We start from the raw sequence: 16,696 nt of genomic DNA, 5'->3' as shown, positions 1-16,696 counted from the left end.
TTTTTAATGGAAAAAATTCCCCGGATTATATTTACTTCTCTAGATTAAAACAATTTTGTCCGAAATGGTTGTAGGAACTACAAGTTTCTCGGGAATTTTTCCATTCCCGTTTCCGTCATCCTTCAAGGGCGAATTATATAGTAAACCGCCAATAATAAAGATCGGGAGTGGGAAACTTTTTTCTTGAGGTCTCCCAGTCCTCTCTTTCTCCTACTCAAGGCAATTCATCTCGCCTCTCCTCGACCTCCTCCCCCACCTTTTTTCTTTTGGGCATTTCCTGCAGTAAAGCCTAAATGAAGTAGACGGAGGTCGAAAGCCCCGGGTCAAGGCCCCCGCACGCGGGGGAGCCCGAGGGCAGGCCCTGGGTGACTCGCGGGCTCCTGGAAGGTAAAGCGTGGGAGAGCCGGCCGCGGGGAGGCGACGCCGCAGGTAGGGGGCGGGGCTTCTGCAGTTTCCCTGGTGGGGCCCGGTAGCCCCGAGGCCTTTCCCCGCCGTCCAACCCCCCTGCGCGGGGGCCACGGAGCGAGCGGGGCGGATCCTCCCGTACCAGACACGCCCCCGTCCGGTTTATAATTCGCCGGCTGCCGCTCCCGGAGCCGCGGCTCCACTCGCGCTCCGCGGGGACTCGGGACGCTCTCGCAGCGCCCGCCGCCCGAAAAGTCCGGCTCGGCCCGCGCCCGCCTCGCGCGCTCACGCCCCCACGAGCGCGCCCACAGCCCCACTGGCTCACCCGCACCCCCGCACGCGCGCACTCACACGCGCTCACGGTCCCACTCCCGCCCGCTTCCCTGCGGCGGCGCGAGAGCGCCGAGGGGACCCACGGCCTTCCCATGGCTGACCTGAGCTTCATCGAAGATTCCGTCGCCTTCCCGGAGAAGGAGGAGGATGAAGAGGAAGAGGAGGAGGGGGTGGAGTGGGGCTACGAAGAAGGTAACCGGCCGCGCGTCGGGCGGGGTGTCCGGGGTCCCGGGCGCCGCGCGTGCGTCCCGCCGAGCGCGGGGTCCCCGCTGCGCCCCGCTCTCCCACGTGCGTGTCTGTCGCGCGCACCCGCTCCACTGGTGGAAGTGGCTCCAGGAGAGAGGGCGTGCCCGCCGTCCGCGTTCGCGTCGGGGAGCCCGGCTTCCTGCCCCGCGGCGGCTGGCACCTGCGGCGGTTTGGAGGGCCAGCCTTCGGCCGCCCCGGAACACTTCTGTGCGCGCGCCGAGGGCCCGCGAAGAGCGGCGTTACGTGTCGCTCAGCACCTTCGGGTGCACGGTGCTGCCGCGACCACCCTACGGGCAGAAAGTGTCCTTGCCGCCCCTCGGTTCGTGAAGGAAACTAACTGTTCAGCTCTTTCTAAAGAAGGCCTGGATTTCAAGCTCGGTCAGCGGGTTTGGTCCGAAGGGGGCTGACTTCTTAAAAAGTTTTGCTTGCTACATGTATCCCGGAAGATGTAGGAGTCCTCATACATGTGACCACGGGGGCTGGTGTTGAAACAGATGTGGAATTTTTGACTTTAATTATAAAATAGGGAAAGAGAATATGAGTCTGTATTGCGTGAAGATATAGGTGTGGGCATACGTACATATATCCACTTCAAAATTACCGTCTTTGCATTCTGTTAAAGAGGTGTTCATTCACTAGCATCAGATTTAGTGGTTTTTGGCTCTCATCGAGCAAGTTGAGTTACAGGTATTTCCCCAGTAGTGCATGTAATTGAACTCATGAGCAGAAAAAAATTTTGTGGAATTACTGTTTTTTTAATCACTTAAAGATGAGCTAGCCTTCCTAGAGTCATAAAGGATTACATCTATGTGGACAAATACAAATAGGCTATTTTGTTAGTCCGGGATTTTATGTATGTATTTGATAGCTTTAGATCATTCGGAATATGAATGCGGAAGTTCTTCCCCATTTATCGTATTTCATCCGTCAAGGATCATAAACAGTGTTTAAACTAGCCTTTGCATGTTAAATTTTACCGGAACTTTTTAAAACCTGTTCTAAATTTGCTTCATTTTGTCCTTAGGTGTGGAGTGGGGCTTGGTGTTTCCCGATGCTAATGGGGAATACCAGTCTCCCATTAACCTAAACTCAAGAGAAGCTAGATATGACCCCTCACTTCTGGATGTCCGCCTCTCCCCAAATTATGTGGTCTGCCGAGACTGCGAAGTGACCAATGATGGACATACCATTCAGGTTATCCTGAAGTCAAAATCAGGTATATTAGAAAACATTTTTGAAAGGATAAAAGGATGAAATAATGAAGATGGCAGTTTGGTTGCTCTGTGTTGTATGATCTTGCTGGAACACCCTTAGTTGGTCGACTTAAACTTGGTGGGATTTGAGCAAAAGTATATGCAGGTGTACTAATTTGCATTTTGTCCTAAATTGTTGTTTGGCTTAACTCGTTCAGATAATTATTCTCTTCTTTCACTGCTTGGTGAAACTAAAGATTAGGATTTTTTGAGCTAATCTGGCATTCAGGATAAACTTTTCAAATTAATTTTCTCTACTATATGAATGTGACAAGAAGAATTTCAACTAATAGCAATCAAAAACATCTCTAAACTTAGTAAAAGACTTAAATAGCCAACAAAACTCCTGTTTTTATTTTTAATTCTTCCCCTCCCCTTTGAACTCATCTGAGATGGATCTGAAATGTTTTGTGGAAAAGGTGTTGGAAATTGTCAAGAAAGTTGGCTTAAACGTAGGAGAGAGGAAAGAAGAATTTTGAAAAATTAGCATGCATATTAATGTTTTTCTTAGTAAATAATAGTTGTATTTCTCTCTTGGTAAGAATATAAAATTAGAGTATGTTGAAATGCTAGGAAATACTAATGAGCAGAGATCCTCTGTGCCCAAATTAATTCCGAATTAATAAATTTTATATTTCAACCCATAAAATCTTTAGGTTTGTTATTTGGCAGGGCAGGTACTGATTTCCAACAGTGGATTTTTTTTTTTAAATGTTTATCTTTATTTTTGAGATCGAGACAGAGCATGAGCAGGGGAGAGGCAGAGAGAGAGGGAGACACAGAATTGGAAGCAGGCTCCAGGCTCTGAGCTGTCAGTACAGAGCCCGATGCGGGGCTTGAACTCGTCAACTGCGAGATCGTGACCTGAGCCAAAGTCGGACGCTCAACCGACTGAGCCACCCAGGTGCCCCCCCCCCTTTTTTTTTAACTCATTGTGAATGTTCCTGAACTTTAATTTAGAGTCCATGAGCTAGTCACAGATGGATGTAGTTTTCCCTGCTGTTCTGAGTTTAGTGAAGGTATGGACATCATCAAACAGATTGTAGGTGTTACTATATGTAGTCGAAGAGAAACCACTTCAGATATAAATTTGGATTTAAGTAAGATTTTGTGGGGGAGGGTATCCAGGAGAGACATTGTGTGGTACTTTTTAAGAACACAGTACAGTTATTAAATGCTGACTTCTGGTTTATGAAAAACATTTGAATGTAATAATAAATGTGTATTGGTATGTTGACATGCCTTGGTATTTCTGGAAATAAACATTTATAAATCTATACAACAAAAATGCATTGCACATCAGCACTGTGGTGAGTGAGTATAGGTTGTATACAAATAGATAAGACTGTTCTCCAGGATTCATAGTTTAGTGAAAAACACGATCCTTTAAATTTTCTTTTTTTAATGTTTATTTATTTTTGAGAGAGACAGAGACAGCATAAGGGGGGAGAGGCAAAGAGAGAGGGAGACACAGAATCCGAAGCAGGCTCTAGGCTCTGAGCTGTCAGCACAGAGCCCGATGCGGGGGCTTGAACTCACAAACCGTGAGGTCATGACCTGAGCTGAAGTCAGACGCTCAACCGACTGAGCCATGCAGGCACCCCAAAACACAATTCTTTAAAGCATTAGTGTAAATGCTAGTGGAAGTGTTACGAAATATGGGAGCATAGAGGGATGGCTGAGTACAAATATTCTGCTCTTAGAGCCGATTTAATGTGATGGAATTGAATTTAACATTTCCTTCTGGTCCCTTCACGATTTTCCTTGGCCCCCTCTCTTAGCCCAGAACAGACACTGTCAAGCAGTGTCTCAACTCTCTACCCGCAAGATTTTCCCTTTCGGGGTCCCTCCACCTTCCACCCCTGACCCCTGACCGGCCGGGCAGAGCTCTCTGTACGGCTGTCCTAGCCTAATTTGGAGACACATGTTCCACACCCTTTCCTCCTGCCTCCTTAGGGAGCTTTCTCCTTTAGATGCCCTGTCTCCTTGCTGCCATAACAATTTCTTCTTCCTTGTTTCCTCCTTTTTAGTATTTCTCAAACTTAAAAAACAAGTAACAACCAAAGAAAAAAAAATACTACGTCTGGACCATTTTTTCCCCCCTAGGATATTTGAGCTTCTCAAAGGGGTAGTCTGTAAGCCCCGAACACCCTGCCATTTATTTATTTAATTCAAGTGTTATCTGTATCAAAATAGAACATAGCTGTAATTTAAATAGCTGACTAGTAGGGGCGCCTGGGTGGCGCTGTCGGTTAAGCGTCCGACTTCAGCCAGGTCACGATCTCGCGGTCCATGAGTTCGAGCCCCGCGTCGGGCTCTGGGCTGATGGCTCAGAGCCTGGAGCCTGTTTCCGATTCTGTGTCTCCCTCTCTCCCTGCCCCTCCTCCGTTCATGCTCTCTCTTTGTCCCAAAAATAAATAAACGTTGAAAAAAAAAAATAAATAGCTGACTAGTACTACATGTTTCTCTCTCTGCCTGGTTATACCCTTCCCCCTGCAAAAATATACTTTTTGCCCTGGTGACAGCCACTTTTAGCTCTTAGCCATTTCTCCTGCTCTCTCCTTCATCCTTTGTGGATACGTATCTACTGTCATGCTTTGACATTTAAGATCTCCATGGACTCCTTGCCATGGAGAATGAGGCTGGTTCTCTCATTCTCCTCCCCCATTGTGGTTTTGCCCCTCTGTTGTCCCTGTATACTTAAATTGCAATTTTTATTTAAAGAATATGCATTAATAAAAAAATTTTTTTTTTGGTAATGTCTATTTATTTTTGAGAAAGAGAGAGAGACACACCACAAGCAGGGGAGGGGCAGACAGAGACAGAGGCACAGAATCCGAAGCAGGCTCCAGGCTCTGAGCTGTCAGAGCCCGATGCAGGGCTCAAGCTCACAGACCACGAGGTCATGACTTGAGTCGGAGTCAGATGCTTAACCCACTGAGCCACCCCAGCGCCCCTGCATTATTTTTTTTTTATCATTATGAGTGTGTGGCTGTTGTTTCCAGCTGAGACTAGATTCTGTTTCCTTTATTGAACAATATGGAGTTTTTCTCCCCTGGAGTTCATGCATTTTTATTTATTTAATTGCATCTTTATCTCTCATGATTTCATTTCCAGACTCTTGACAGATGGCAGATCATCAAGAGGTCCTTCCACCCTCCCTTGGAGGCCTCTCCTCCCTTCTTCTGCTCCACTTGGACCGCATGCTCTCCAGGCCTGCCCTGTAGTCATCCCTTGCAGCTGCCTGCACCTTATGCCTAGAGAGTTCCTTCGCTGGTCTCTTGTGTCCAAGCCCATGTTTCCTGGATGCTGGGCATCCACTTTTGAGGTTGATCCCTCATTTCAGGGAGTTTCTAGGTTTATTCCCTCCTGTGGTCTATCTTCCAGTAACTTCCTGGGAAGAAGGGCATGTGAGGGCTAAATGTTTGGATACCGTGTGTGTGTCTGTCCTGGGTACTTGGTGTGCCTTTTGATCAGAATAATTGTGTCTGTCATTTTTTAGAAATTTTCTTACATTATTTAATAAGTTTTCTGCTTTTTTTTATTTTCTTCTTTTGTAAGTCATATTTTTTTTTTTTTGTCCTACTTTCTGGTAGATTTCCTCAATTTATATCTTTCAGTCTTTCTCTCAAACTTTTCATTTCTGCTCTAACATTTTTAACTTCTAAGAAAATTGTGCCTGGGGCGCCTGGGTGGCTCAGTTGGTTAAGCATCTAACTTCAGCTCAGGTCATAGTCTTGAGGCTCATGAATTTGAGCCCCGTGTTGGGTTCTGTGCTGACAGCTCAGAGCCTGCAACCTGGTTTGGGTCTGTGTCTCCCTCTCTCTCTCCCTTTCCCTGCTTGTGCTCTTTGTCTCTCTCTCTTCCTCAAAAATAAGCATTATAAAAAAAAAAGGGTGCTTATTCTATGACTTTTTTTAGTTGTCAAAGTATACCTTCTTTTCTTACATTATTGATAAGTTTTCTGTTTTTTCTTTATTTTCTTCTTTTGTAACTCATATTCTTGTTCTTTTGTTCTACTCTCTGGTAGATTTCCTCAACGTATGCCTTTCGGTCTATTAAAATTTTCATTTCTGCTCTTATATTTTTTTTAAAGTTTATTTTTGAGAGACGGAGAGAGAGAGAATGTTTGAGTGAGAGAGGGGCAGAGAGAGAGAGAGTAAGAGAGAGAATCCCAAGCCGGCTCCATGCTGTCAGCATCAGAGCCCAATGCGGTGCTCGAACCCACAAACCGTGGGATCAGTACCTGAGCCAAAATCAAGAGTCGGACGCTCAACCAACTGAGCCAGCCAGGTGCCCCTGCTCTTACATTTTTAATAAGAAAATGCTTCTTCTATGATTTTTTTTGTTGTTGTTGACCAAGTATACCTTCTGAAAATTATTTCATAAATGCAGGCTCTTTCTCCATTCTTTCCTCTATTGCTTTTTTTCTGTTCTATGTCTCCACTTATTCTGGGTTCTTTCTTCTATTTGTTTGGTCTCTGTTTTTAAGATGAGCGGTCTTCTCAAATGTCAAGTTATCTCTGGCTCTTTATTCATATTTAGGAATGGGCCTAAGAATTGTGTTAGTATCTTTTTACCTTCACTGTAGTTCTGCATTTTTGAGGATGTCATCTAGTTGGGATCCTACATTGGCTTCTTTCGTTCTTTCACTCAGCAGTATGCATTGGCTTCTCACGCTGGTTTTATCTGGCTTGCCAAGGTGCAGGTGGCAATCTTTGTTTTACCCTTTTTGTAAGGTATTACCCTTCTTGGATCGGGTAAATATAAATCAGGCCTGCACCCTGCCTTCAAGGAGCACACAGTGGGGGGGGGTGCCTGGGTGGGTCAGTTGGTCAAGCACCTGACTCTTGATTTTGGCTCAGGTCACGCGTGATCTCGCGGTTCATGGGTTCAAGCTCCGTATCGGGCTCGCCACTCTCAGTGCAGAGCCCGCATCAAATACTCTTATCTCCTTCTCTCTCGGCGCCTCCCCTGCTCATGCTCTCTCTCCCCTCTCTCTCAAAAGTAAACGTTTTAAAAAACAAGTTTCCAGTGGCGGATCGTGAAAGATAGGTGTAAGGGAGAGTTTAGTTTTGGCTGACATTATTAGGGGAGGATTGGCTCAGGAAGTAGCATTTGCAGAAAACACAAAGACTGAAGAGCATTTGGATTGGAATGTTTGGAATGTGGATGGGGAGAGAGGGCAGTAAGCAGAAAGGACATAAGATATATGGGATGGTGTAGACATTGGATGAGGAGAAGTGAATCCTGAAGTATAACTGAAAGAAAAGATTCATTCGTGTTAAATGAGGTTAATCTATAAATGGAGTGGCTGTGTTGGAGCAAACTCATGAGGGATCTGGAGCCAGGTGTAAAGAGTATAACCTTTTTTTTTTTTTTTTTTCCCCTCTGTAGAATATGTTTTAGGAAAATTAACCCGGCCATACCGAGTAAGATGGGATCTGGGAGAGGTCGGGAGCCAGTTTGAAAGTTATCGCAAGAGATTAAGTTAACCAAACCAGCTGCTGTGTTGGGAGTGCCATTGGAAAGGCAGGGGTGACAAGGGGCGGGGGCGGGGGGTGGTTCTGAGATGCCATCCACAGGGCTTCGGTGACTGATTCCGTGAAATGGCCAAGATGGGAATCGTCAGAGACGTGCGCTGGGGTGGAGCCCCTGTGACCGGACCACACTTTGGATCCTGTCGCTGTGCTTCACCCTTTGTGCATATTTCAAGGTGACAGAGTGCCTTCTAACGTGGGTTGAGCCGAGCACCACATTCCAGGTCCTGTTGTCTCTTGACTATGGGGCATTTTACTGAGGCTGCCACAGAGACGGCTCCATTTCCCTGTAGGACACGGGAATCCCTGTACTGCAGGAATCGTAACGTTTAGTGTGCACAAATTAAAATCAGACATCTTACAGCGGTATGAAAAGTAGCTTGAGTATAAAAATAGCACTGTAGATTTCTATAGCCTGAGTGGTTTAATACTTAAGTCACGAAAAAGCGTGAGACTGGCCAAGCTTCTGGAATAGAATGTCTTTCCTTCTGACGACAAACAGTGTGTTAAGGGTAATGACATTTTTAACGGGCCGTCAGTATGGGAGAGATTGCTAATCAGGACAGGTCATTTGTACCCTTCGCAGTAACTTATTATAGAAACCTTAATTAGAAAATTTTACTTCTGGGTCTTTTATAATTCTCAATATTAAATTTAGACTAGATTACTTTTATTGTCAATCATGCTTTCCCCCCCCCCCCCAAACCATGACAACTTTTTATAGTGCTTCTTAACAGCCTTGCTGATTTAAAGATGAAGTTGTCAAAAATATCTTTAAGTTATTTTCACCTAGGAAGTGGCTCTGTATCGTTTATTTATAGGGATGTCAGGGTTGAATTTCTTTCTGAGTATACTTATTATTAGCTAACTTTGGGGGTCTTGCATCACCTGGAACATTGCCTTAATCTGTCTCACTTTGCTTATACAGAGCAACCTAACTGGCCTCCTCCCCCTACTGTCAATGTTACATCCACTCTTAAAAGCTGATGATATTTGTTCTTTAATATGAAATGAAAGTGTAGGTTAAAAGCTAAAGACCATAAAATAATTGATTTTTGCATTTATGCCTTTAAAAGCTAAAAAAGAACTAATTTATACTATTTTTGGAATGTTTTATGACTACCTTTTGGATTCCTTAAAATTTAAACTGAGGTTACGAAACCTTCATACCTGTCGAGAATGAGCTGTTTGTTTGGGTCTTGAGATCTTTTGGGGGACACATCAGGGACCTTAACATTGGTTTCCCTCCATGTTGGAGATATGGCTCTGGCAGTCTCTGTCTCCTGGGACAGCCAGCTGGTTAGGCTTGCCCTCTGATGGTCCACCGTCCAGGTAGACCTGTCGAGAATGAGCTCTTTGGGTCTTGAGATCCTTTGGGGGACACATCAGGGACCATTAACATGGGTTTCCCTCCGTGTTGGAGATAAGGCTCTGGCAGGCTCTGTCTCCTGGCCTCACCATGTCTGCCTGAGCTGGGACAGCCAGCCATTTAGGCTTGTCCTTTGATGGTCCACTGTGCAGGAAGGTATGGGAGTAGTATTTTAAAGGGCAAAAAAATATTAGTTCTCTGCTTAAAAGCTATCGGTGATTCCCTCTGTGATAAACTCCAGCTCTTAGGTACAGCCTACAAGTCCCCTCCCGGGGCTCACATCTTGAAGCCTACCTTTTTTCTCTTGAAACACACTCAGGGTTTCTCAGCCTCTTCTGGCCGCTTGGAATGTACTCGCTCACTTCTCTCGGCTTGATCTTCCAGACTCTGCTTAGTTATCTCCTCTGGAAAGCGTTCCATGACTTTCTGACGCCCCGTTGGTTTTGGCGTGGCTCTTGCTTGGTATCCTCCCGGTTCCTTGGCGCTTTCTCTTACTGCTTTTGATGTAACCTGTTTAAACTACAGTATTAAGTTCACGAAGCACTGAGAATGTCTTGCTAGCCCTGAGCCTATGTCCTTCTTTTGAGATTCTTGGTGGTCAGCACGGGGCTGGGCATGGAGTGTATCTCAAAACGTGTGTTAAACTCAAATGAAATGAGGGGGAATAAGCCTTGATCAATAGCCTTTGAACTGTCTGGAAAATTTGTTTTCGGCAGAGGATTGTGGAAGCTTAGTTGGACTTGGGTAAATGCTTCTATATCATGTCTTTATGGGATTCTCAAATTCTGCAGAGGCTTCTGAAAGGAGCGCTTTTTATGTGGATAAGCATAATAGCCATGCCTGTTAGAGAAAATGCAGACGGTGGCAATTGCATTGGCTTATTTTATATTCTTTCCACGAGTGTGCTATTCTAAGGAAATGCAATGTGTCATCAGTGTGACTTTCATGTTGTTCCAGTGTAATTTTATTGAACATAATGACATCACAACTAATAAACCTGCCACGTGGTGACAGAATATCACTCAGCAAAATTTGATACGCATAAATGTAAGGAGAGTATACCGCTTTTGGTATGACTAGTTTCCTTATGAAAAAATAGGCTGGGAAAAGGGAGAATAAGAGGATGTTGCCAAATGGGTAAAACAGAGCTACTATTTATTTTTAGTCTATAGATGCAATCATTCTTGGGGGATGAACAGGTAATGCTTTTACTTGGCACCTCATAAAATTCTGAAGTCAGTATTTTGTCATTTTTTATGGCTTTGCACAGCCATGTGATTTTAGTGTGGTTTAACTTTGGATTATTCATCTGCAGCAAAAGCGAAAGGTACCCAGGGCCTGAGTGCTGGCCGAAAGCTGCGTCTTTGTCACCCCTCCCTGGGGACCAGGCCTGGGCAAAATGCTTCCCTCCTTTGTGTTTATTTTCAACCCAATAGAATGTAAGACCCATGAGGCTCTTGTTTCATTATAATTTTATTGAACATAATGACTTCACAGCTAACAAACCTGCCAGGTAGGGACTAAATACCACATACTCAGCATTAATGCGTGAAGTTGCATTTTATCCAATAGAATGTAAGACCCATAGGGCTAGTGAATTTTGTCGGTTTTATCATAGTCAGGGTATCTTAAGTATTTAATATGGTACCTGGTATAAAAATACTAGTTGAAAGGATGAGTAAATAAACCCCTGGGGGCCTGGAATTTCTCCCTATGAAGACACAGGTCAAAATATCAGCTCTGTCCTCAAGTTTCAAACTAAAGACTTTCATTCCTGTTGAAGAAATATCAGGCATCGATCAGGTGGAGGTTGTATTTTGGTCCCCTGAAATCACTCAAGGTCCGTTTCCTCCTTTTCTATAGGAGAGTATTGGTGGACTGCCCTGTAACAGTTCAGAAACACTTGCGTGTGTGTGTGTGTGTGTGTGTGTGTGTGTGTGTGTGTTTGAGTGCACCCTGAAAAGAGGTTTTGGGGAAAGATTTTTTAAAATCCTCTTTCCCATTTCACATGTGCTTCATTTCACGATGCTACCCTTTCTTTTTCTTTAGCAACGTGGAGCTAAGCCTCCTCTAAGACCATTTTTGCCTTCTATTGAAAGAGTAGAGAGTGAGAGAACACCCGTCTCCCCCCAGCAGGCCTCAGGTCCGGCTGTAGCTGCGCATGGTGAGGGGTATGTTTTCTAGTTCTGATGATGCAGGCTGGGGTGTGGCACGGGACGTACCAGAAGCTTTTTCCCATTTATTCTTTTTGGTTTAGGAGGTGGGGTACATTCCACCTTTGGGAGTGGGTACAGCCCAGACTTCCTTCCTGGTTTTTCTCAAGACCAGCATTGGACAGCCAAGGGAAAGGAATGATTTTTATTCACAAACTGTGGCATGGTGGTTGAAATAGAAGCATTTCATTCACAGCATGGATGGGTTATTGGACACGATGCCATGCACTTGCTCTGCAGTTTGGGACATCTGTAAACCTTTGTGATCCATGTATTTACATTTTCTTTTTGGTGGTTCTGGAAAATAGGATGAGGTGTAGTAGTTCTCAAAAGAAGGACTGCAGCTTAGAAATCCAAGCTTAAAGAACTCATTGGTTTTTGTTTTTAGTTCCTGCAAACAGATGCAGAGATTTGGATCCCCCTGTCCTGTGTCAGTGGGCGATGTGGATCAGAAGAGTGGAGTCCCAGGCTCCTGAAGTTTGCTAGCTAGCCGGGTGCCCAGGGCTGGTCACACTTTGCTCCTCTTGGCCACGTTTTCTCCCCTGTCGATGGGGATGATTAACACCGACTGACCCTTCTGATTTGTTGTACGATTTAAAATAAGACCAAGCGTGAGGAAAACGTTAAAATCGCGCCAGGTAGTGTTCTCCTAAAGACCATGTGTCTCACTTCCCTTCCCCGCTGGTTGTGAGGTGTACATCCTTGGAAAATTATCATGGTGTTTTGCTGCTGATAGCTCTTTTTCTTCTTTGAGCTGGTAGAAAGCTTAAAACCAAATTTGTAGGGTACTTTTGGTAAGGATTTCACGGCACTCGTTTGCGTGGCAGCCGCATTTCCCCGTCTGCACCTGTCTCTGTCTTTTGTTTTCCCTTTGCTCTTCCTTCTAATTTATGCCTTCTGGCTGTATTACACGTACTGGATGTCAGAAGCCCTAACATGTTTCTAGAACAAGTTATTAGATGAAGAACCAGCCAAACAAATAATGCTGCACCAACTCCCTTACTTCTCCTTTGAGGTTTAGAGTAAGGATGGACAGCAGAACTGTCCCTCTGTGTGGCACTCATCCTTGGGCACCATTGCTTCCTTCACAATGGTGGCCCGAGTGTGAATGCTAATTTCTTTCACAGAGACTGCTTCTTGGGGGAAGAGGTAAATTTTTTCAGCTTCCTAACTGAAAGAGTAAAAATAACTTACAATTCTTAGCCAATACCATTTAGAGTTAACATTTATTTTTAGGAAGAATGCAAACAACCTTCATTGATGTCAAAACTGGTCATCTGTAATAAACTAAGTTTTTTTGTATGCTGTCACGGAATGTTTAAGGAAAGTATGTTATTGCTTCGAGACAGGTTCTTACACAAATGTACTTTTCATCATCCTTTGAGTGCTCTTGTTTGGGACAAAGTTCTGGGTTATATCTGGAAATAAGACATAGAGACACGGCCCCCATAGAACAAACGTTGATGTCATTTTTCCAAACGTTGACATTTTAAGTATTGTTAATATTCTGTCATAATTTTATTTCACTTGCATGTCTGTGGTTCTAAAATGGTAAATAGGTTTTCAAGTGTTACTTTGTTGTTGAGAAATCATATGGCCATAATCATTCTTTTCATGGAAAATTTTGTTAGCTTACACTTTTTAAATTGAAAGTCTGGTGCAAATGGATGATCTCTAAAATGGATTTCATTTATTGACAGGTTTATAACAAATTATTGGTCAGTCTGAGGCACAGATTCTATTCTTGTCTCCTGAGCAGTGTGCTAAATGTAAGTCTCAGAGAGAGTAGGTACTGTGTGTGTTTTCTGTGTCTACTCCTTTACCTGAAAGACACAAGAAGTTGATGTTCTGCAACATTTCGAAGTATTTCAGTTTTTGAACTTCAGTTTTGAACTTACTGTTGTAAGAATTCTGCTGCCTCTGCAAATTCACTAGGTCAGTTTTGTAGATGCTGTGGATAGATGATAAACTGAAAATCGGTAACTTTTGGGGAAACCTCAACACGACTCAAATCTAGTATCGATATGATAGTGTAAGCGCATCCCACAGTTAGAATATATTTCTCATTTTGGCTATATGAATTCAATCTGTAGAGCTCATGAGAGCTTTCTGGTAAAAAATGTTCCCCATGTTTAGAATGCTATACTGATGAGTATGTTTGAGATGTAATTAAACAGAACTTAATTTTCTTTTTTCAGTTCTATCAGGAGGTCCATTGCCTCAAGGGCATGAATTTGAACTGTATGAAGTTAGATTTCATTGGGGGAGAGAAAACCAGCGCGGTTCTGAGCACACAGTTAATTTCAAAGCTTTTCCCATGGAGGTAAGAATAACAAATCCTCTTGTAAAACTCTTACTGTTCATGTAAAGTGTTCAATGATTTACTGAGAATGGTTTAGTTTAGAAATAGTTGCACATCAATTGGATTTTATCAATTTATATTAAAATGATAAAGTATTTACGGAAACGTAAGCTCAGGGCAGCAGATGACGCTTCCCAAGAACTTTGGTGAGCTTGAAGGATGCACACGGGCAACTGGCTGTAAAGGTAATCTACACTAATAAGTTTCTTTTCAGCATTGGTACTGTTCTAAAAATCCTGCTGCCTCTGCAGATTCACGAGGTCAGTTTTGTAGATGCCATAAATACATGATAAACTGAAAACCAGTAACTTTTGGGGGCACCTCAGCACTAGCCAAAAGTCTAGTTGAGCTCTGATTAAAATTGGTAAATTGGTTTTATTTGCCCTTGGCATTTAGAGATTTTTAGACATTTTGTCTGAAGAATTCCCTCCTTACTTACTGTCCTAGTCGGTTCCTGCTGCTTCTTCAATACCTAGTGGACGTATCATTTCTTCCATGGGAGTTTTTCTGAGTTCCTTCCCTAAGCAGAATGAGTTCTCCCTCTTTTGTGTTCCAAGTGTACTTGACCGATTGCTGCCATGGCACTCATGGGTCATAACCTTTAGTGCCTACGGTGTCTTTCTCACTGATCCTATGGGTTCCTGTTATGGACGGAAGTATTCGCGGCCCCCATTCATATATTGTAACTCTACCCCCAATATGATGGTATTAGGAAGTGGGGGCTTTGGGATGTAATTAGGGTTCGATGAGGTCAGGAGGGTAGAGTCCTAATGAACAGGATTAGTGCCCTTATAGGAGTCCAGAGAGAGCTTGCTTTCTCTGCTCCTTGCCACGTGAGGACACAAGAAGAAGATGGCTGTCGGTAAGCCAGGAAGTGGGTCCTCACCAGATGTCAGATCTGTCGGCCTCTTGACGTTGGATTGCCCAATCTCCAGAACTGTGAGAAATAAGTGTTTGTTGAAAGTCACGCCACCCGTGGTAACTTGGGCCCAAGGTGGCTAAGACAGCTCCTGAGGAAAAAGTCTCCCTCTCATTCTTTTCTTCACACCCATCATTTAATCCACTGCTAGGTATGTCTCTGTGAAATGCAGGTGATGTCCCTGTTGGTCCAGGCCTTGTTTATATTTCTTTCTATAAGGACCCACAGTTCTCTCCTTCCTCGCAACTGCACGCATCCTTAATTAAGTATGGAATTGAACATGGCTAGACACTGTGTCTGGTCCAGCCTAGTGACTAGAAATCACTACTGTGTAATTTATGGAAGTGATACTTGTATTTCAAAGAATGAAGGTAGAGGAAGGCCTTCTTGATATTACTTTAATTATCATTTTTAAAAAATTTTTTTTAACGTTTTATTTATTTTTGAGACAGGGAGAGACAGAGCATGAACGGGGGAGGGTCAGAGAGAGAGGGAGACACAGAATCTGAAACAGCCTCCAGGTTCTGAGCAGTCAGCACAGAGCCCGACACGGGGCTCGAGCTCACGGACGGTGAGATCGTGACCTGAGCCGAAGTCGGACGCTTAACCGACAGAGCCACCCAGGCGCCCCTAATTATCATTTTTAAAAAGTCTCTTCGGGGGCTCCTGGGTTAAGTGTCTGACTGTTGATTTTGGTTCAGGTCACGATCTCCTGTTTCTTGAGTTGGAGCCGCACGTTGGGCTCTGCGCTGACAGTGCGGAGCCTGCCTGGGATTCTCTCCCTGCCTCTCTCTTTGCCCGTCCCCTCCTCGCTTTCTCTCTCTCTCAAAATAAATCAGTAAACTTCAAAAAAAAATCCCTTTGGAATCTGAGGATAACCCTTTCATTAAAAAAGACTCAAGTCTTAAAAGTGAAATATTAAGTGTTTTAAGGATGGAGGGAAAACAGTATGTGGAGCAGCACCTGAGTTTGTGATCGGGAGGACCATAACGGAGGGCAGCTCCTTTAAGGCCTTGATGGGGAAGGTTGGGTCTTCAGACGTTACCATTCTAAACGCTGTGTTTCTCAGTGCCTACAGACATCGTCTGACTTCCACCACCTGAAAACAGTTCTGCTGTGTCTTTGTGTCACCTCTGGCTACTGTGCTGTCCTCACCCGATGTGACAAGGAAAAGTACACACCAGGATGCATCAGAGAGGAGAGAGGGCACAAAACAGTCCAAAACAGTTAAACCTGCAGGGTAGTGGAGGGCAGAGTGAGGGGCAGGTTGAACAGTGGACGGCCAGTGCCTCAGCTCTGCCCTCTTCTTCGAGATTGAAAGACCGTTTCATCACTTCCTCTCAACCCATCTTCAAAGACGTAGTGTGATATAAAAAAATTTAGTGACAGGGGCGCCTGGGTGGCGCAGTCGGTTAAGCGTCCGACTTCAGCCAGGTCACGATCTCGAGGTCCGTGAGTTCGAGCCCCGCGTCAGGCTCTGGGCTGATGGCTCAGAGCCTGGAGCCTGTTTCCGATTCTGTGTCTCCCTCTCTCTCTGCCCCTCCCCCGTTCATGCTCTGTCTCTCTCTGTCCCAAAAATAAATAAACGTTGAAAAAAAAATTTAAAAAAAAATTTAGTGACAGATGGGAGTAGTTGGGTAGGCAGCAACTTGTAGGTGAGAACTTAGTGGCTTTGCTTGCAACACACGGAATTTACAGCCTTGAGAAAGCTTGGTTAGATTAAGGGAGTCAGTGGTGTGTGTTCTTTGCTCTGCAGTGGATTAGCATTTCCAGACCACATGTCCAGACTGGTTCTGTTACTTGGTGCCACTTTAACTGCTCTGGTCCATTAAGCACAGGTAATGGTTTGTTTTGAGTGAAGATTAAATTCTGATAGGCTTTGTTTCTGCAGAAATATTTATATTTAGGGTAATGGAATTACTTGCTGTAATTTTTCCAAAATAGGTGATGAATAATATTTATACTCTTTGTTACCCCAGATTATCCCTGATCCAATCCTAGAGAAAATACTTGTATCACCATCCGATGTTCGCGTAGTGTTGTATCCCATGGAGCG

At 44.2% G+C, this 16,696-nt stretch overlaps 1 protein-coding gene across 1 annotated transcript in view; it reads left to right on the top strand.

Annotated features, from left to right (window-relative positions):
* The first annotated feature begins 578 nt into the window (after positions 1–578).
* CA8 (carbonic anhydrase 8) overlaps positions 579–16,696 on the top strand; it is an 89,840-nt gene continuing 73,722 nt past the window's right edge. The window contains exons 1-3 of the mRNA XM_043601130.1: positions 579–930; positions 2,009–2,200; positions 13,558–13,682. Of these exons, the coding sequence (XP_043457065.1) occupies positions 831–930; positions 2,009–2,200; positions 13,558–13,682 (417 nt within the window). The 5' untranslated portion in view covers positions 579–830. The remainder of the gene's footprint in view (positions 931–2,008; positions 2,201–13,557; positions 13,683–16,696) is intronic.

This window comes from Prionailurus bengalensis, chromosome F2, assembly GCF_016509475.1.
Source record: "Prionailurus bengalensis isolate Pbe53 chromosome F2, Fcat_Pben_1.1_paternal_pri, whole genome shotgun sequence".
NCBI lineage: Eukaryota > Metazoa > Chordata > Mammalia > Carnivora > Felidae > Prionailurus > Prionailurus bengalensis.
This window is presented reverse-complemented; position numbering and strand designations above follow the sequence as displayed.